We start from the raw sequence: 21,434 nt of genomic DNA on the forward strand, positions 1-21,434 counted from the left end.
TTCAAACTGATCATTTTTATATTAAACATCACTGTAAGACGGAAAGAGAAAAATAATCATGTTCCCATGGCAAAATAATGCGAGCCACCGCTAACACTTCTTGAAAGTGGCACAAAGTTGGCTTAAACCTTAGGACTGACCATGAATGTTTAATCAGTGGAGCCCTGACAGCACACACCTTACAGGGGTTGCGAATAGAGATGAGCGAATATGTTCGGGTTCCCTCTTATTTGGCAAGCCCTATAGCTTGCTGAATAAGAGGGAACCCGAACATATTCGCTCATCTCTAGTTGCAAGGCATAGGTACTTGATGACCCATCTACAGGATAGGTCATCAGTAGCAGATTGGAGGGAGTCAGGCACCTGCTTATCAATGGGGTCAAAGCTGTCAGATCCACATCAATCTGCTATTGATGACCTATGCTGTAGATAGGTTTTCAGATAATTATACCTGGACACCCCATCCTGCAGATAGGTCAAAAAATAAGTATGTCCGGATACCCCCATTCTGTAGATAGGTTATCAAATTCCTATACCCAGACACCCCAATCCTATAGATAGGTCAGCAAATACCTATAACCGGACACCTACATCCTGGCTGTGGATGTTAGTGTAGCTTAGTCACAAGGAAGTAAAGGGTTGAGTGCAGCAGTGTGGATGAGCGAGTCAACCATTGTTAGATACCACAGTTAAATCTGGAAAACTTATAACAATTCAACCTTATGATATTACATTCAGTGTGGTGGAGGTCAGATGCAAAGTCAGTTGATCCGAAAAGAACAAGAGAGTATTTTGGTCTACTCTCTAAAGAATCTGGAATTCACTGGTTTATACCTGTGGGGTAGTTGGTTCCAGGTCTTTAATTAAATTAAAAGCTTCTTGGACATCATCTAAAATAAGGAAAATGAGACAACTGAATACTAGATATCTACCTAGTTATATAGATATTGGTGAGAAAAAAAGGTTTCTGCTTTACACAAGAGTCCACAAACCCTTACCCACCACACTTGTTGGAATATGCCCAATCATGAGGCTCATGTATAATCTTCCCTGAACACTGCACTTCAATATAAACCAGAAGAAAATGAATACAAACCCCATTAAGTTTACACATTTTTACCTTGCCTGAGATAATAAATAACCAAGTTTAATCGTGCCTCTGGAATAACATCGACCAAGGGTGGAAGAACCTGTAGGGCACCCTCTCCGGCACGAAACACCACCTGACAAGACATTGCTGGTTAGTTTTTTCTTTTTAAATGATGTAATTAACAGAAAGAGACTCCATGTGAATACGACTTACAAGGTTATGTTTAATCAGCTCTTTGGCAAATTCAAAGGGAGATAATGTATTGTCCATTAAACTTTTTAATTCAGCCTGTAACAGAAAAAATAAGGAAATATTCTCTGTGATAAAAGTGCAATATTTGACTATTTAGAGTTTTCCTATAGATTGTGTTGATATATTAACCCCTTCCTGACGTGCACCATACATGTACAGCGCAAATTGAGAGTGGGTATATGGAGTGGGCTCACAGTGGGACACCACCATACTTGGCAGATAATGGCTACGTGTAACAACCAGGATCTGTCTCTAACAGCCGCCCACGGGTGGAGAGGAGGTCCGTCATCGACTCTCAAGCTGTTAAATGCCACTGTCAATCTCTGACAGCGGCATTAACAGCACGCCAACATGTGGGGGTTCATTCTATGTGCCCTTTGGCTGCCCCTTGATGTGCCCACAAATCCACCTTGAGACAGACACTTTAGGTGTCGGAACGCGTGGGTCTCCATTTTAACCACTTTGGCTGCAGGAACAGACTCTAGATGACGGGGCGAATGTGACTCTTTTTTCCTGACTGATTGACTTGCGGTGATGTATTAGTTTACTTAGGCCTCTTTCACACATCCGGCTTTTGTAATCCAGCACGATGCGGCGAAATTTTTAATAACCGGATCCAGCACTGGATCCGGTTTTGTCCCATAAGCTTTCATGGTCGCCGCATCGTGCCGGATGGTTATGCGTCGTGTCCGGTTATTGCCGGACACGGCAAAAATTAGCCGTCCGGCATCTGCAAAAAACGTTCTCTGCAACGTTTTTTGTCAGCGCCGGACTGGCTTTTTCCACAGTGCATGCCCGGACTCTGTGAATGTTAACCCCACAAGTGCCCGGCGAGAGAGAGAGAGATCTGTCACCCAGACACTTGTGAGAGATCTCTCTCGCCGGGCTCTTGTGGGGTTAACACTCAGTGTCTGGGTGAGAGAGAGAGATCTCTCTGTGGGGTTAACCCCACAAGTGCCCGACAAGAGAGAGATTCTCTCGCCTGGACACTGAGTGTTAACCCCACATGTCTCTCTCTCTCTCTCTCCACCCCCCTCTCCCCTCCCCTCCCCTCACCTCCCTTTCAGCAGCTGTCTCTCTCAGCGGCTGCCTCTGTCCACCGGTGTATATGTTCCTCCTGCGGCTCCTTTAAATCATGTCCGAGCCGTATCAGACGCCGCATACACATCCGGTGTCACGGCTGCAGGCCGGATCCGGCGGCCCGGCTTTTCGCCGCACGCCGCCGGACTCCACACACCGGATGTGTGAAAGTAGCCTTACCTGCATCTATGCACACAGCCCTTTCATTAATAGGTATTCCGTTTATCTGGGAAATTTGTGAATGCTTTTGGTGGGATTCCTTTTTGGGGGGCTTTAAATGCTCATTACCATCACCACTTTTTTTATCTTCATCTCAAAATCATGTCCTTGAGTTTATAATTTATATTGGTTCAGGATATCTCTATTTGTGAAATTATGAATCGCTTCAGTCATTCGTGTGTCTGTCATTGTCTAGTCGCTCGCTCTTTCTATGCTTATTGAGTCATATTAGCAGCCTGACTATGCGATTTTTCCTTAGTGCAATAATTTAACTATTTGCAGCCAGTGGTTATGGAATATTGACCCTCTCTTATATAATGGTTTCAGTCACCATGTTTGTGCCTACTCATTGTTTTTAAATGGTTTTTAATTTTGTGTGGTGTTTGTGTTTTTGCAAATAATAAAAATCTACTTTTCTAAATTAATTGGTATCTTTTGTGGTGATGATACATATATGTATGGTCTTTGTCTTTCACATGGTTCTGATGTGCCCACAAGGCACTGATGGGTTGCTATGACAGCCGGTGGTCTGCTGAAGACCTTCATGCCTGCCATCACAGAACTCCACTGAAAACCAGCCTTTGACTGGGCTTCAAAGTAGAACGTGATTGTTACTAAATTTGGATAACCCTTATTTTCCGCCAATAAAAAAAAACACGTGTGGTATTGCCCGTGTACATAAAAGAAAGATCCATCAAAATGGGAAACTAGTTAACCCAATCAGAATACGCTGTAAACAGAAGAAGAAAATTCAATACGTCAAAATTACTTTTTTGTTTGTTTGCGATAACACAACATAAACTTCCTGTAAGAAGCTATCAAAACATCATATCTACTTGAGCATTATATTAATAGAAGCGTTGGCTCGCTCTGCAAAAAACAAGCCCTCACACAGCTCTATATACTGAAAAATGAAAACAGGGGTCTTAGAAAATAGCGACACAATCAAAAATTTAGGTTTTGCATTACTAAACTGATTTTAAAAAAAAGTTTTACTACTACATATGTTTTGTTATACACAAGTTTATTTCCCTTGTGTGATTTGGAACACAAAAAAAATGAGAAAAAAAGGCAAATTGGATATAATTTCAAACAAAACCCCAAACATGGGCTGGACAAAATTGTTGGAACCTTTACGAAATTGTGGGTAAACAACTTTGGTTCAAGCTTGTAAAATTTGTTTACACTCGCCTGTGGCAAGGAGCAGGTGTGGGCAATATGCAAGTCACACCGGAAACCAGACAAAAAGGGAGAAGTTGACTAAATTTTTGCATTGTGTGTCTGTGTATGCCACATTAAGCATGGAAAACGGAAAGAGAAGAAGAGGACTGTCTGAGAACCAAAATTGTTGAATAATATCAACAATCTCAAGGTTAACAGTCCATTTCCTGAGATCTTGATGTTCCTTTGTCCACAGTGTGCAACATAATCAAGTTTACAACCCATGGCGCTACATCTAATCTAGCTGGATTAGCAGAGAAAAATTGATTAAGGGTTGCAACCCAGGATAGTAAGGATTGTAGATAAGCAACCCCAATCAAGTTTCAAAGAAATTCAAGTTGTCTGCATAAAAAAGCTAGACTGAAGATTGCCAAAATGTATGTGAGTAAGCCAAAATCCTTTGGGGAAAGCGTCTTGTGGACAGAAGAGACCAATGTAGAGCTTTTGGGTAAAGCACACCATTCTACTGTTTACCGAAAACGGAATGAGACCTACAAAGAAAATAACACAGTACCTAAAGTCAAATATGGTGGAGGTTCAAAGATGTTTTGGGGTTGTTTTGCTGCCTCTGGGTGTTTTGACTGTGTGAGAGGCATCATGAAATATGAAGACCACCAAAGGATTTTGGGTCGTAATGCAGTGCCCAGTAGCAGACAGCTGGGTTTGTATCTTGGGTCAGGGGTCTCCCAGCAGGACAATGACCACAAACATACTTCAAGAAGGACCCAGAAATGGATGGAAACAAAGAGCTGGAGAGTTCTGAAGTGGCCAGCAATGAGTCTGGATATAAATCCCATTGAACACCTATGGAGAGAAATTAACCCACTCACGAAGCAGCCATTTTTCGTTTTTTACATTTCTATTTTTTCCTCCCCTTCTTCCCAGACCCATAATTCTTTTACTTTTCTGTCCACATAGACATTCGAGGGCTTGTTTTTGCGGGACGAGTTGTGCTTTTGACCAACACCATTCATTTTACAAGGGAGAGAAACTGGAGAAGAGACAAATCGCAAATAGGGTCTTATCTGAGTAACAACAGAAGTGTATGCACGATTGCCCTCACCTGGTTGTTGTTTGTCCTGATGAAGAAGTTATACTTTGAAACGCGTTGACAAAGTCTCCTGAAATTGGATAGGCGTCCTTCATTTTTTGTACATGGCAGCGCAGAATAACTCATTTGTTTCTCCAGTTATTTCTAAGCATTAATTTTACCATATAGTGTACTTGAAAATGGGCAAAAAAAATCCAAGTGGTAATCCAAGTGGCCACAACATCGCTGCATATAGCAGAAATCACAGTCGTCTGTGAAGCAAGGCCACAGGCAGGGTTTCAAAGGAACTCTGTAATGACAAGCACAGGGGTCATCAGCTGACCCCCGGCTGTCATGACAACCTACTGATGACCCGCAATCACATCACAGGGCTGACCGATGGGTGGAAATATTGATGCACGCTCATGTCCGTGCGTGTTAAATGCTGCTTTCAGAGATTGTCAGCGGCATTTAACAGGTTAACAATCATGGGTGGAGCACCGATCCATTCGCAATTGTTAGCAGCAGGTCCTGGCTGTTATACACCATACCTGCTGGGTATGGTTCGGGTTCGCTGTGTGAGCTTGCTCAATAAACCCGCTTCCGACAAGCGCCGTATATGTATGGCGGATGTCATGAAGGGGTTAAAATTGATGTTGGGAAAAGGCCCCCTTCAAATATGAGAGACCTGGAACAGTTCTCAAACGAAGAGCGGTCCAAAATCCCCGTTGAGAGGGATAAGAAGCTGTTGAGAGTTATGGGAAGAGATTGATTAGTTATTTATTCCAAAGGGTGTGCAACCAAATATTAAAGTTAACGGTGCCAACAATTTTGAATGGCCCATTTTGGGGTTTTGTGTAAAATTATGTGAATTTTTCATTTACTTCTTTGTGCTGTTCCAAAGGAAATAAACATGTGTTTAACAAAATACTGCATTTTCTGGAACAATTTCAAGGGTGCCAACACTTTCAGCTTTTACTGTATATAATATCCAAAAGGATAAGTCATTAGTCATTGAGATTGGTGGGGTCTGACATCTAGAACACCCATAGGTCAGATAAAACGGCTCTGACAGTGACCAGAACTAAGCATTGTTCAGGTCATCAATTGAAGCTTTGGATTACCCATTTAACAATTTACGGTGTGTTTCCAGAATTACAACCTGTCCACTATGTATTCTGCACTAACGGGGCATATTTGCCATTGCCACTCTACGACATTCACTGCGCACTAACTGCTGGAAAACACTACAACATTCGCGACAGCTGGAGATCAGCCACCATTCCATTCCAACTCCCCCTTGATGCAACTGTAGATCGCCAAGGAGTGAGAGACCAGATTCTCCATTTCTAAGGAATGATGGGGTCCCCAGTGGTTGGACTTCTGCTCAGCCACCAATTCATTCCAACTCCTCCTTGATGCAACTGTAGATCGCCAGGGAGTGAGAGACCAGATTCTCCATTTCTAAGGATTGATGGGGTCCCCAGTGGTTGGACTTCTGCTCAGCCACCATTCCATTCCAACTCCTCCTTGATGCAACTGTAGATCGCCAGGGAGAGACCAAAATCTCCATTTCTAAGGATTGATGGGGTCCCCAGTGGCTGGACTTCTACTGATCTAACATTTCTCTTCTATCTAGCGGAATGTTTTTGGCTTGAACACCCCACTGTAATTGTATACGTTAGTAGACAAAAATATTATTTAGCCTTACTTCGGCTGCTTTTCCATTGTAGAGACGAAAGTGGTTACACGCTTTCAGATTGAGCGCGATAGTGCTGTCAGGAACCTGTTGTAAATATACTGCTAGGACTTCCTGCGACACATCATAGTAATCAAGCTTGTAGTAGCAAAGAGCTACATAGACATTCAATGCGAGGAAATCCCTGTAAATGAAAGAACAATTCAATTCTTAGTATATTACAGCAAGCAAAACACTCGTTTTCATATTTCCAGGAATATCTAATAGTTTTATGCTCCTATAAGGCTAAGAACTGCTGTTTTGCCCTGATTGTCACTGCCAGTGATTCTCTTGCTTCCTTTGACCTCATTTCGACAGAGCAGTTCTTGCTGATAAAAGCTGGCTCACCATTTCCCAAGGGCTTATTCAAACATCAGTATTTTGCATCAGTACTTGTAAGCCAATATCAAGAATGGAGCTTATAGAGAAAAGCTATAATTGAAAGATTGGTATCTGTTCTGTCCACCGTGACACCCCGTCAGCAGAGCAGATGGGAAGAGAAAGAACTGATCTGTTGACGTGAGGTCAAAGGAAGCAGATAAATCGCCGCCTGAACCGGGACAGATGGTCACCAGGCAGAACAGGCAGGTAAGTCATGAGCCCTATAGGGAAACATCCACAAAGTCCGGGATAACCCCATAAACTATGTTTAATAAGGATAATTGATTACTAGATGAATTTCGTGTGCGCTACTTCAGCTATCTATGAAGACCATCTTGCTTGTCACCCATTTGCAAGAACATATACAGTACTGTGCAAAAGAAGGTTTATTTTTGTCAAAAATCAAAAGGATTGATGTTCCAGCTCCATAAAAACAATTTTCTTTATTGAAAAAATATTAAAATGTCATAGATTGGCAGAAAAATCTTCCAATATGGTGAGTGTATACACAGCTGATGGTATAACGGCAACGCGTTTCGATCACAGGTGGATCTTATTCCGAGATCTCGGCATCGGGCTTTCACAAAATGCCTGCGGAGTCCCCCGCACCACAGCAGCCATTTTCACCTGCAGCGGCGCACATCCCCTCATCCCAGCCTGCGGCCTGCAACGCGCCACTCTTAACTCCTCCAGCAGCAACACTGGGACCCCGCTTCACCGCAGCCACCACCCCCAGTAAGCAATGAGACACATGGATTATAAGAGGCACTACCATTTTATTAAAAAAAAATAAGGTTTTTTTTCCCTATTTTTCGCCTCAAAATTTCGGGTGCGGTCTTATAAACTGGTACGTCGTATAATCCGAAAAATACGGTAATTCAACAGATACCAAGAGGAGTGAGGGCCCTGCTCGAAAGCTTACAATCTATGAGGGGACATTGGGGAGACACAAAAGGTAAATGGTAAAAAGTGCTCGTCCGGCTATCAATATAATAAGTAGGGTATTGAAATAATGCTGCATGAACTAGTGACCAGCAAGTATCTGTATAAGTACAGACACAAAGGGCTATTAAGTGCATGGAGGATGAGTAAACAGATACTATGAGGGAGCAGATTTGTAATAAAAATTTTTAAAGGGCAAAATAGCAAAACGGCAATAGTTAGATAAGGGAGATGAGGCAATAGGTCAGTCTAAAGAAATGCATTTTTAGGGAATTCTGTGGGTATTATGAATAAATCAAATTGTCCTAGGTAGTGCATTCCAGAGAGAGGGTGCAGCGCGCAAGAAGTTTTGGAGACAGGAGTGGGAGGTTTGGATTATTGAGGATGTTAGTCTTAGGGCATTAGCAAAAAGGGATTAAAAGGGTAGGGTGATAGACAAAGATAAGGGACGAGATGTTGGGTGGTGCTGAACCGTGCAGAACTTTGTGGGCGAGAGTGATAAGTTTATATTGGACTCTAGCGGATGGGCAGCCAGTGCAATGACTGGCACAGTGTGAAGCCATTGTTGTTGGAGAGGAATATGATCCTTGCTATTGAATACAGGACAGATTGGAGAGGGAGAGTTTAGTAAGAGGGAGACTGATCAGTAGAGAGTTGCAGTAACAGTTTTTTCAGAGTCAAAGGTAAGAAAAGGTCGAAATTCTAGAAATGTTTTTGAGGTGTAGAAGACATGAGTGAGCGAGTAATCGGATGTGGGGTGTGAAGAAAAGATCTGAGTCAAATATAACTACAAGACAGCCGACGTGCTGCTGGGGAGTAATGGTAGAACCACACAAGGAAATGGCAATATTGGGTTTGAGAAGGTTAGTAGAGGGAGGACACACAAGGAGTTCATGTTTTGATAGATTCAGTCTTACACAGAGGGAGGACATGATGTTAGACACAGCAGAAAGACAATCACTGGATTCACATGATATGGCAGTGTCCCACTATCCTACAGTACTGGAAAGAGGTGACGCTATTTTTGTCATCACTGGTGCAAACTCCTATCCCTCTTGAACCACTGGTCTGCTTGTTTGGGGTATGGGAGGAGGTGGTTTGGGGTCACCATGTTGGGATTTTTCTACATGAAACGCTGTTTCTGGCACGGAAAGTATTGGCACTACGGTGGATGGGTAATTCATGTCCCTCTCTTAGAACCTGGATTGACTAGGTAAATACAATTGTTCCATACGAGCACACATTATATCAGAACAGGGGATGCCTGGGTAAATTTTAAAGGATCTGGGAGAAGTGGAACTCTTCTCATCTTACTTTGTAGAATGGAGACACTGCATGTGAGACAATATAATGCAAGATAGTAGGCTGCGAGTTAATAAATAGTTGACGTAGTTGTAGTTTAGGAACTTATAATTAATCTACATTATCTGAGCGACATGATAAAGGCTGTGAGATATATGATTGATGTACATGCTCATATTGTATAACCTGTTGCTCTTTGTATATGCTTGGGGGATTATGCATTATTACCCGTAAATCATAAGAGTGTTCACTTTTTGGTTTAGTACTTAACAAAAAGACGGTAATGGGTATGCTCTGTTATGTACATTACATCCTTTTCTTGTTTTGAAGTTTAATAAACAAATTTAAAAAAAAGAGACAATCACTGATAATTTGTAATAATGCAGGGGTGATGTCAGGAGACAATGTGTATAAATGGGGGTCATCAGCAAAAAAGATGATAAAAACTGGAAAAAAAATGGGTTAATCTGCGCTGCCATTGAAAAAGAATAAAGAGATGTAGAATCCAAATGTAACTGCTTTATTCATCAACTCGCTTCAAAGTTTTACAACTTCTTCATCAGGACAAACCAACCCTGCATGTTTTACGTCTGTTTGACACCCAAAAAACAAGCGGGGATTTCCTGCCATAGACAGGCAATCCATGCATGTTTTTTTTTTTCAATGCCTAACAGGCGAAAAATATGCAGGGCAGGGATTCAAACACCCGCGACATTCGGAGCATACCCAAGCACCCGCTGCAAACTCGAGTAGCAAGGACTTGTGCTCAGCACTAATGACGACATATTCAATATGACAACCTAATGTTATCAAAATCTGTGTGGTAGCTCTGGGATCAAAATCCTCAATATACGCCTAGATAAAATCCCTGAGGGATGTAGTTTTCAAAATGGGGTCATCTGTCTGGGTTTTCTGCTGTTTAAGCACTTTAGGGGCCCTGCTAATGTGACATGTCGCCAGCAATCTATTTAAGCCAATTTGTGCTCCAAAATTCAAATACTGCTCCTTCCATTTCAAGCCTGGCCGTTTGTCCAAACAGAACTTTTGACTACATGTGGGATTATCACTGCACTCAAAAGAAAGTTGGTAACAATCTCTTGGAAAAGTAAAAAAGTTGGGGCTAAAGCAACGTTTCAGAGGTAAATTTTTTTTTCATTCCATTTTGCTTATTAACGGCGCTGAGGAATAAGGTCATAGCGCCCTCCAGCGTTAGAAAATCTCTGTGGTCTCGGCTACCGGGGGTAGCTGAGACCCCGAAGAACATGATTCGGGGCGGTTTTTTACCGACCCCAGTGTTGCAATTACTGTTATTCAAGGAATAACGGCGACCGCAAAAAAAAAAAAAAGTCAGATTTCCTATTTATTTCTCTCTCCTCTGATATGATCTAGCACATCAGAGGAGATAGAAATGGGGTCCCCCGGTCCATTTGGCTGCGTACCCTGGCCCTCGGCATCTTCTTCCAGGAAGAAAATGGAAGCGAATGTGCAGTGCACCCACCTAGATCTGCCGGACGAGATTTTTTCTATTGGTTCATTTTGATCACTGTGATAGACCCTATCACAGTGATCAAAATAAAAAAATAATAAATCAAACCCCCCTTTATCACCCCCTTAGTTAGGTAAAAATAATAAAATAAAATGTATTTTTTTCCATTTCGGTTAGGGCTAGGGTTATAGCTAGGTTAAGGGTTGGGGCTAGGGTTAGAGTTGGGGCTAGGGTTGGGACTGGGGTTAGACCTGGGGCTAGGGTTAGCGGTGGGAATAGGGTTAGAGTTGGGGCTAGGGTTAGGGTTGGGCTAGGGTTATGGTTGCGTTGGTGTTAGAGTTAGGGTTGGTGTGACGACTACTGGAGTGGACCCTCTGGGTCGTGGCACCAACCCTCCCAGGGCGAGCTGACCTAGTGAAGACCACCCACTATACAGGGAGTGTCAGGGGCAAGCCCCAGGGGGTGAGGTATCACGACTGCTGGCACCAGGCAGCCGGCTCACAGGAGACACGAGTGGGTGAGTGTGTCTGCAGAAACGTGTAAAGCGTGGACACAGGAACACGTGGTATACAGAGACTTCGTACGTCCGGGTGTGAGTGAAGCAGGATGCGTGCAAGGAGCACGTCAGAGCACTAAATCAGGCAGCAGGTGTGCCAGGAGGTGTAACAGAGTACAGGAGCAGGGTCTGTGCCAGAGGGCACAACTGAGCATAAGACAGAGCACAGGACCAGAGTGTGAGCCAGGCGGCACAACTAAGTACAAGACAGAGCACAGGGTCAGAGCGCGTGCCAGGAGGCACAACCGAGTACAAGGCAGACTGCAGGTTCAGAGCGTGTGCCAAGAGGCACAACAGAGTGCAAGGCAGGGGACCCGAATACAGCGCACAGCCAGGCAGGGACACAGCAGACCAAGCCAGGAAGCACAACAATAATCAGGCACCTCCCCTAGGAAAAGGTAGCCTGATATAGCACATGATCACGAGAGCTTCCGGGTCAATTCCTCCAGTACTATAGAGAGGACTGACCTGGAGACCGAACTGAGAAAAGCGCGCAAGCGCAGACATAACATGAAGGAGACAGGGACCTAGGGACGAGAGGTGCGCTTGCGCACCCGGCGGGACCCCCGGAGTGACCGCGGCTCCGGAAGAGATGACGTCGGGGACGAGGTCCCGCCCCCATGTGAGCGCGGCGTGACTGTACCCCCCCTTTATGCCCCCTCTTTCTAAAACTGGAGAGGAACTTAGACAAATTCTGGGGTGCGTGGATATTCTCCCTGGGTTCCCATGACCTCTCCTCGGGGCCAAAACCCTTCCAATCAATCAAGAACATGGTTCTCCCTCTTACCTTCTTCATGGCCAAAATGTCATTCACCTCAAACTCATCCCCCAAGCCAACAGGCTGGGGTGTGTGGCCTGGAGAAGGATGAAATCGGTTAAGAACCACAGGTTTAAGGAGAGACACATGGAAGGAATTGGGAATACGGAGTGAAGGAGGCAGCTTCAATTTGTAAGCAACATCATTAATCTGCCTGAGGACCTCAAAAGGACCAATGTAACGGGGACCCGTTTGTAAGATGGTACCTTAAGGCGGACGTATTTGGTGGAGAGCCACACCTTGTCACCAGGGAGAAATGGAGGAACGTCCAGGCGCCTCTTGTCAGTGTGTAATTTCATTCTGTCCTGTGCTTTCTCAAGAGCGGTTTTGGTCTCCTGCCATACCCTGGAGAACTCCACAGAGAATCGGCAGCAGGTACCCCCGAGACAGGAAGTACCGGTAGAGGCACATTGGGATGCTGTCCAAAGACGATGAAGAAAGGAGACTTGGTAGACGATTCACTGGAGTGATTATTGTAGGCGAACTCAGCCCAAGGAAGTAGACCGACCCAGTCATTCTGACGGATGTAAGGATCTGGTTGGTACGTTCCACCTGCCCATTGGTTTGGGGGTGATAGGCGGAAGAGAAATCCAATGACACATTCATGAGTCCGCAGAGAGCTCTCCAGAACCGAGAGGTGAATTGGACCCCTCTGTCTGACACGATGTGCTGGGGAAGCCGTGAATCCTGAAGATATGGGAAATGAAGATCTTCGCCAAGTCAGGAGCAGAGGGTAGTCCAGGAAGAGGAATGAAGTGGGCCATCTTTGAAAATCGGTCTACAACCACCAAGACCACAGTACAACCGGAAGAACAAGGCAGATCAGTAATGAAATCCATGGCTATGTGCTGCCATGGAGCCGACGGAACGGGAAGCGGGAACAGAAGACCAGAGGGTGGTTGTCTAGGTATCTTGTTCTGCGCACAGGACGGGCAAGATGCCACAAAGTCTTTAACATCCTGGGAGAGTGAAGGCCACCAATAATAGCGAGAGCTTAAGTCCAAAGTCTTTTGGACACCAACGTGGCCGGCAATCTTGGATGAATGTCCCCAATTTAACACTCGTTTTCGGTTATTCTCAACCACAAAAGGTTCTTCCCGGAGGTAACGTGGTTAACTTGACAGGAGCCACGGTAATTACTTTTGATGGATCAATGATATGAGAGCGTTCTTCCTCTGCATCAGACGACAGGAATGATCTTGACAACGCATCCGCTCTAACGTTTTTATCGCCGGGCCGAAAATGTAGTTCAAAGTCAAAGCGGGCGAAGAATAGGGACCCCCTGGCTTGCCGAGGATTGAGCCTCTGTGCGGACTGGATGTAAGCCAGGTTCTTATGGTCCGTGAAGATCTTGAATGGATGTATGGTGCCTTCCAGTAAGTACCTCCACTCCTCCAAGGCCAATTTAATGGCCAATAGCTCTTTGTCGCCAATGGAGTAGTTCTGTTCAGTGGAGGAAAATACTTTAGAAAAGAAGCCACAGGTGACAAAACGTCCAGAAGAGGATTTCTGCAGAAGGACTGCGCCAGCCCCGGTAGAGGATGCGTCCACCTCGAGAGTGAAAGGTCTACTAACCTCAGGTCGGTGAAGTGCCGGAGCAGCGGCGAAGGCTTGTTTCAACGACTGGAAGGCCTATTCAGCCTCAGAGGGTCAAGCCTTTGGGTTAGTTCCCTTGCAGATAAGGGACAAGATGGGGCGAACCAATGAGGAGAAATGAGGAACGAACAGTCGGTAGTAGTTCGCAAAACCAAGGAAGCGTTAGATTGTCTTCACCCCATGGGGCTGTGGCCAATCGAGGACGGCGGACACCTTTGCCAGATCCATGCGTAGACCTGATTCTGAGATAATGTACCCCAAGAATGGCAGGGACGTTTGCTCAAAGGCACATTTCTCGAGCTTGGCATAAAGGCGGTTCTCCCTCAGGCGCTGGAGGACTTGACGCACGTTCTTTCTGTGGGCGGAGAGGTCTGGAGAAAAAACGAGGATGTCATCCAGATAGACTACCACGCAGGAGTACAGCATATCCCGGAAGACGTCATTCACGAACTCCTGGAACACCGCTGGAGCATTGCAGAGGCCGAAGGGCATGACCAAGTACTCATAGTGACCGTCTCTGGTGTTAAAGGCGGTCTTCCACTCATCACCGGAACGAATGCGGATCAAGTTGTAGGCCCCACGAAGATCCAGTTTGGTGAAAATTCGAGCTCCTCTAAGCCGGTCAAAGAGTTCCGGGATCAATGGCAATGGGTACTTGTTCTTGACCGTGATATCGTTCAGGCCTCAGTAGTCTATGCAAGGATGGAGGGAGCCGTCCTTCTTTTTGACAAAGAAAAATCCCGCTCCCGCGGGCGAGGAGGACTTACGGATAAAACCTCTCGCAAGGTTCTCCTGGATATACTCAGACATAGCTTGGGTTTCAGCAGGGGATAGCGGATATATTCTACCCCTGGGTGGCGTAGAACCAGGAATGAGGTCAATCGGACAGTCATATGGCCGATGGAGGGGCAGAGTCTCGGCCTCCTTTTTGTCGAAGACATCTGCAAAGGACCAGTAAGCCGACGGCAGACCTGTAGGTGCCGGGGATGGACAGGCAGAGTTCATCGGATGGACGGGCAACAGGCAGTCCTCCTGACAGGACGGTCCCCAACGGAGTATCTCGCCCGACCGCCAGTCCAGGGTTGGCTCATGAGTCCGTAGCCAAGGGAGACCTAGAAGAAGCGTGTGAGACATGGTAGACAAGACGAGGAAGGAGATCTTCTCCTGGTGCAGGGCTCCGATCTGCAGGTCGATGTCTTCGGTGGCCTGGGTAACGGTCTCCAGCACGGATGTACCATTGACCGAAACTATCGACCGAGGAGTCTCCAGGGATCTGACAGGAATCCGGTATTTTTTAACTGCCTCGAGTGTGATAAAATTCCCCTCCGCGCCAGAATCCAGAAAAGCCTCCTCAGAATAACGCTTGGCACCGAGATTCAATAACACGGACACGAGCAGGGGAGGAGAGAGATCACGTACACCCAGGGAGGCCTCTCCTACCAACCCTAGGCGGAGAAGTTTCAGGGCTTCTTGTGGCAGGAACGAAGGAGGTGAGAGGAGCTCCTCTCTCTAGCTGATTCACGGGCACGTTCCTGAAACCGCAGGTCAATGCGTGTCGCCAGAGAGATCAGATCCTCTAAAGAGGTGGGAGTATCCCGACCTGCCAGTTCGTCTTTGATCCGACCGGACAGGTCACGCCAAAAGATCCCTACGAGAGCCTCGTTGTTCCAACCGAGTTCGGAGGACAAGGTACGAAAACGGATGGCATACTGTCCCACCGGTAGCGTACCCTAATGGAGGTTAAAGAGAGACTCGGTGGTAGAGGCCAGCCGACCCGGCTCGTCGAACACCTTGCGGAAGGTGTCCAAAAAGGTGGAAAGCTGAGAGACGAGTGGGTCATTGCGCTCCCAGAGGGGGTTCACCCATGCTAACGCCTCCCCCTCTAAGTGTGAAACAATAAAGGCAATTTGGGCGTGCTCAGTGGGATAGTGCTGCGGCAAAAGCTCAAAATGTAACCGGCATTGTTCAGGAATCCTCGACAAAACTTATGGTCCCAGCTATATCGGGGTGGCTTGCCGAGGCGCGGCAGCGGGTGCGGGGTCATGGACTGGGCAGAAATGGCTTGTATGGAAAGAAGCCGACTGTCTACCGACGCCATATAGTTGAGGATATGGACCTGGGTGTCGCGTTGCTGTGTGAGTTCTTGCTGGATGCTGGCCAGCTGGGAAGCATTCCCAGGGTCAGAGGACTGCATGGCCGACAAACGGGACTCCATGGATTTCAGAGAGGACACGATCCTGGTCTGACTCTCCCGTAGGAACACCAGTTCCTTTTGGACGGAGCCGGTGGTACCAGCGGGGTCCATGGCCTGATTATACTGTGACGACTCCTGGAGTGGACCCTCTGGGTCGTGGCACCAACCCTCCCAGGGCGAGCTGACCTTGTGAAGACCACCCCCTATATAGGGAGCCCCAGGGGGTGAGGTACCACGACTGCTGGCACCAGGCGGCCGGCTCACATGAGACACGAGTGGGTGAGTGTTTCTGCAGGAACATGTAAAGCGTGGACACAGGAACACGTGGTATACAGAGACTTCGTACGTCCGGGTGTGAGTGAAGCAGGATGCGTGCAAGGAGCATGTCAGAGCACTAAGTCAGGCAGCAGGTGTGCCAGGAGGTGTAACAGAGTACAGGAGCAGGGTGTGTGCCAGAGGGCACAACTGAGCATAAGACAGAGTGCAAGATTGGAACGTGTGCCAGGAGGCACAACTGAGTATGACACAAGGCACAGGGTTCGAGTGTGTGCCAGGAGGCACAACTGAGTATTAGGGTACCGTTACACCTAGCGACTCACCAGCGATCCCGACCAGCGATATGACGCGGTCAGGATCGCTGGTGAATCGCTGGGTGGTCGCTACTGAGCTGCCACTCAGGCAGATCTCACCAGCGACATCGCTGGGGACGGGGATCGCTACTTACCTGTCAGACGCGGCGATCCTGCGTCCTCCCGCCCGGCTCCACGCGTCGCTCGTCGTCACAGCAGGAAGCGCCGCAGGAAGCGGACGACGAGGAATGGTCCAGCAGCTTCTCGCGCCATCAGCGATTACCAGCGGGGGAGCCGGTCGGAGGTAAGTATCACATGCAGCGATATCGCTAGTAATATCGCTGTAACGTCACAAAATCGGTGACTTTACAGCGATATTGCTAGCGATATCGCAGTGTGTAACGGGGGGGCTTAAGACAGAGCACAGGATCAGAGTGTGTGCCAGGAGGCACAACTAAGTACAAGACAGAGCACAGGGTCAGAGCGTGTGCCAGGAGGCACAACCGAGTACAAGGCAGACTGCAGGTTCAGAGCGTGTGCCAAGAGGCACAACAGAGTGCAAGGCAGGGGACCCGAATACAGCGCACAGCCAGGCAGGGACACGGCAGACCAAGCCAGGAAGCACAACAATAATCAGGCCCCACCCTAGGAAGAGGTAGCCTGATATAGCACATGATCACGAGAGCTTCCAGGTCAAGTCCTCCAGTACCATAGAGAGGACTGACCTGGAGACCGAACTGAGAAAAGCGCGCAAGCGCAGACATAACATGAAGGAGATAGGGACCTAGGTGCGCGTGCGCACCCGGCGGGACCCCCCCGGAGTGACCGCGGCTCCGGAAGAGATGACGTCGGGGCCGAGGTCCCGCCCCCATGTGAGCACGGCGTGACAGTTGGGACTAGGGTTAGAGGTGGGGCTAGGGCTAGGGTTAGCGTTGGGGCTAGGGTTAGAGTTGGGGCTAGGGTTATGCTAAGGTTAGGGTTGGGGCTAGGGTTAGGGTTGGGGCTAGGGTTATAGTTGTGTTGGGGTTAGGGTTGTGGTTAGGGTGGTGCTGTGGTTAGGGTTATGGTTGGGATTAGGGTTAGAGGTGTGTTGGGGTTTGGGCTGTGTTAGGGTTGGAGTTAAAATACACCAACCAACCAATCAAGAGACCTCTTTACCAAAGAAAACCAGACAGGGTGTACTTATTAAATATTATTTTATTATATTTGTATTATACAGGTGGTTATATTAAAAACCAATTAAAACAAAAAAAGTGCACGTATAGGGACAATTTAACAATGTTCAGAAGAATAATAGGACCCAATTAATATATCAAATATGTATACCACATATATTATGAAATGACCACTTTCCAAAGGAGATTATAAAAAAGTGCAAAAATTACATAAAAATAATAATATAATAATAAATAAATAACACACATGAAAAAGTGCAAAGTGCAATGTGCAAAATTGTCACATAGTGATGTTATACACAAAAAAAATAAAATAATAAAACCACATGTGCCTTTTAAAACCACATTTATATATATTCACAAAGTTTTTCACATGTCCAAAATATGGTGCAGAGTGCCTGTGCAATCAGAATTGTGCACAATATATAAAAAACAAACAGTGCCACCTTTTTCTCTGGAAAATTACAATTAATTCATATATAGCGCAGTATAACATAGACAGATCATTACCTATAGGGGTCACCACGTCCCTATCACGCGCTCCCCGACGCGCGTTTCGGAATCTTTCCTTCATCAGGGGGTGGCTACATAATGAATCCGGGGGTTTTTTATATATGTGGACACAAACAGCGCCAATCAGCATATTAGCACTGATTTTGATAGCGGTGCTCCGGGTGTGGGGGTGGCGCATGCGCAGTCTGGAGGTCCCACAATCCCACGCGCCGGACCACGTGACCGGAACACACAGGCACTAGGCCCGGCGTTACCAAGGTCACGAGGACGCGGCAAGTCAGGACGCCGGACACGGAGCACGCATGCGCACCACCAGGAGCATCGCATCAATAGGATAAGGTGGAAATAACCGCAATCAATACAATATTTTATATCCATCAATTGATACTGAAAATAACATACATATTCCAAGAAAAATATGTGAATTCAAATATATAGTAAGAAAATATATAATATACAAAAAATAAATAATAATTAATAAATAAAAATATTTGTATTATTAAGTTCATCAATAAATGATAGGAAAATACAAGTATATGTGTAATTACATATATTAACCTCTTACCGACCGCCGATACGCCTTTTAACGGCGGTAATTAAGGGTACTTAAACCACAGCGCCGTTAATTCACGGCGCTGTGATTTAAGTGAATAGCGCCCCCCAGTGTCGGATTTTCTCCGGGGTCTCGGCTGCCAGGGGTAGCCGAGACCCCAGAGAACATGAATCGGTCGGTTTTTACCGACCCCCGCTTTTGCGATCGCCGTTATTAACCCTATAACGGCGACCGCAAAAAAAAAAGCCGCGATTTTACATTTAATTTCTCTTTCCTCTGATGTGATCGCACATCAGAGGATAGAGAAATAGGGTCCCCGATCTCCCCGGTCCCCTCCCGGTACCTCTCCCTTGTCCTCCGTCCCCTCCCGGTGGTCCCGCGCCCGCCGGCGTCATCCGATGGGCGCCGCCATCTTGAAAATGGCGGGCGCATGCGCAGTGCGCCCGCCGGGAATCTGCTGGCTCCGGCTGGCAGATTCCATTCATTATTTTGATCACTATGATAAACGATCATAGTGATCAAAATAATAAAAATAGTAGTACATAACCCCCCCGTTTATCACCCCCTTATATAGGCGCACACAATGAAATAAAAAAAATATATTTTTTTTCAGTTTTCCATAAGGGTTAGGGTTAGGTTAGGGTTAGGGTTAGGCTAGGGTTAGGGTTAGGCTAGGGCTAGGGTTAGGCTAGGGTTAGGGTTAGGCTAGGGTTAGGGTTAGGCTAGGGTTAGGCTAGGGTTAGGGTTAGGCTAGGGTTAGGGTTAGGCTAGGGTTAGGCTAGGGTTAGGCTAGGGTTAGGGTTAGGCTAGGGTTAGGGTTAGGCTAGGGTTAGGGTTAGGCTAGGGTTAGGGTTAGGCTAGGGTTAGGCTAGGGTTAGGGTTAGGCTAGGGTTAGGCTAGTGTTAGGCTAGGGTTAGGGCTAGGCTAGGGTTAGGGTTAGGGTTGGGCTAGGGTTAGGGTTGGGCTAGGGTTAAGGGTTAGGGTTGGGCTAGGGTTAGGGCTAGGGTTGGGCTAGGGTTAGGGCGAACTAGGATTAGGGTTAGGGTTGGGATTAGGGTTAGGGGTGTGTTGGGGTTAGGGTTGGAGCAAGAATTGAGGGGTTTCCACTATTTACCAACTTTGGGGGTCTAAAAATTGGGGTCTAAAAAATCACTTTTGTGGAAATAAAAAAGACTTTTTATTTTCACGGCTCTGCGTTTATAAACTTCTGTGACGCGCTTGGGGGTTCAAAGTGCTCACCACACATCTAGATAAGTTCCTTAGGGGGTCTAATTTCCAAAATGGGGTCACTTGTGGGGGGTTTCCACTGTTTAGGCCCATCAGGGGCTCTGCAAACGCAACATGATGCCCGCAGACCATTCCATCAAAGTCTGCATTCCAAAATGGCACTCCTTCTCTTCCGAGCTCTCCCATGCGCCCAAACAGTGGTTCCCCCCCACATATGGGGTATCAGTGTACTCAGGACAAATCGCATAATAACTGTGGGGGTATGATTTCTCCTGTTACCCTTGTAAAAATAAAAATTTGGGGGCGAAAAGATCATTTTTGTGGAAAAAAAAGGATTTCTTATTTTCACGGCTCTACGTTATAAACTTCTGTGAAGCACTTGAAGGTTCAAAGTGCTCACCACACATCTAGATAAGTTCCTTCATGGGTCTAGTTTCCAAAATGGAGTCACTTGTTGGGAGTTTCCACTGTTTAGGCCCATCAGGGGCTCTGCAAACGCAACATGATGCCCGCAGACCATTCCATCAAAGTCTGCATTCCAAAATGGCACTCCTTCCCTTCCAAGCTCTCCCATGCACCCAAACAGTGGTTCCTCCCCACATATGGGGTATCAGCGTACTCAGGACAAATCGCATAATAACTGTGGGGGTATGATTTCTCCTGTTACCCTTGTAAAAATAAAAATTTGGGGGTGAAAAGATCATTTTTGTGGAAAAAAAAAATGGATTTCTTATTTTCACGGCTCTACGTTATAAACTTCTGTGAAGCACTTGAAGGTTCAAAGTGCTCACCACACATCTAGATAAGCTCCTTCATGGGTCTAGTTTCCAAAATGGAGTCACTTGTTGGGAGTTTCCACTGTTTAGGCCCATCAGGGGCTCTGCAAACGCAACATGATGCCCGCAGACCATTCCATCAAAGTCTGCATTCCAAAATGGCACTCCTTCCCTTCCAAGCTCTCCCATGCACCCAAACAGTGGTTCCTCCCCACATATGGGGTATCAGCGTACTCAGGACAAATCGCATAATAACTGTGGGGGTATGATTTCTCCTGTTACCCTTGTAAAAATAAAAATTTGGGGGTGAAAAGATCATTTTTGTGGAAAAAAAAAATGGATTTCTTATTTTCACGGCTCTACGTTATAAACTTCTGTGAAGCACTTGAAGGTTCAAAGTGCTCACCACACATCTAGATAAGCTCCTTCATGGGTCTAGTTTCCAAAATGGAGTCACTTGTTGGGGGTTTCCACTGTTTAGGCCCATCAGGGGCTCTGCAAACGCAACATGATGCCCGCAGACCATTCCATCAAAGTCTGCATTCCAAAATGGTACTCCTTCCCTTCCAAGCTCTCCCATGCACCCAAACAGTGGTTTCTCCCCACATATGGGGTATCAGCGTACTCAGGACAAATCGCATAATAACTGTGGGGGTATGATTTCTCCTGTTACCCTTGTAAAAATAAAAATTTGGGGGCGAAAAGATCATTTTTGTG

The 21,434-nt window shown here is 46.3% G+C and overlaps 1 protein-coding gene across 1 annotated transcript in view; it reads right to left on the reverse strand.

Moving 5' to 3' along the window:
- The window catches only part of IFT56 (intraflagellar transport 56), a 144,061-nt gene that overhangs the window by 34,987 nt on the left and 87,640 nt on the right, over window positions 1–21,434 (reverse strand). The window contains 4 exon segments of the mRNA XM_073586669.1: window positions 835–890; window positions 1,121–1,223; window positions 1,304–1,378; window positions 6,604–6,775. Coding sequence (XP_073442770.1) covers window positions 835–890; window positions 1,121–1,223; window positions 1,304–1,378; window positions 6,604–6,775 — 406 coding nt within the window.

The sequence above is a fragment of the Dendrobates tinctorius genome, unplaced genomic scaffold (genome assembly GCF_039654945.1).
Source record: "Dendrobates tinctorius isolate UK_male_01 unplaced genomic scaffold, ASM3965494v1 ptg000094l, whole genome shotgun sequence".
In the NCBI taxonomy this organism is placed as follows: domain Eukaryota; kingdom Metazoa; phylum Chordata; class Amphibia; order Anura; family Dendrobatidae; genus Dendrobates; species Dendrobates tinctorius.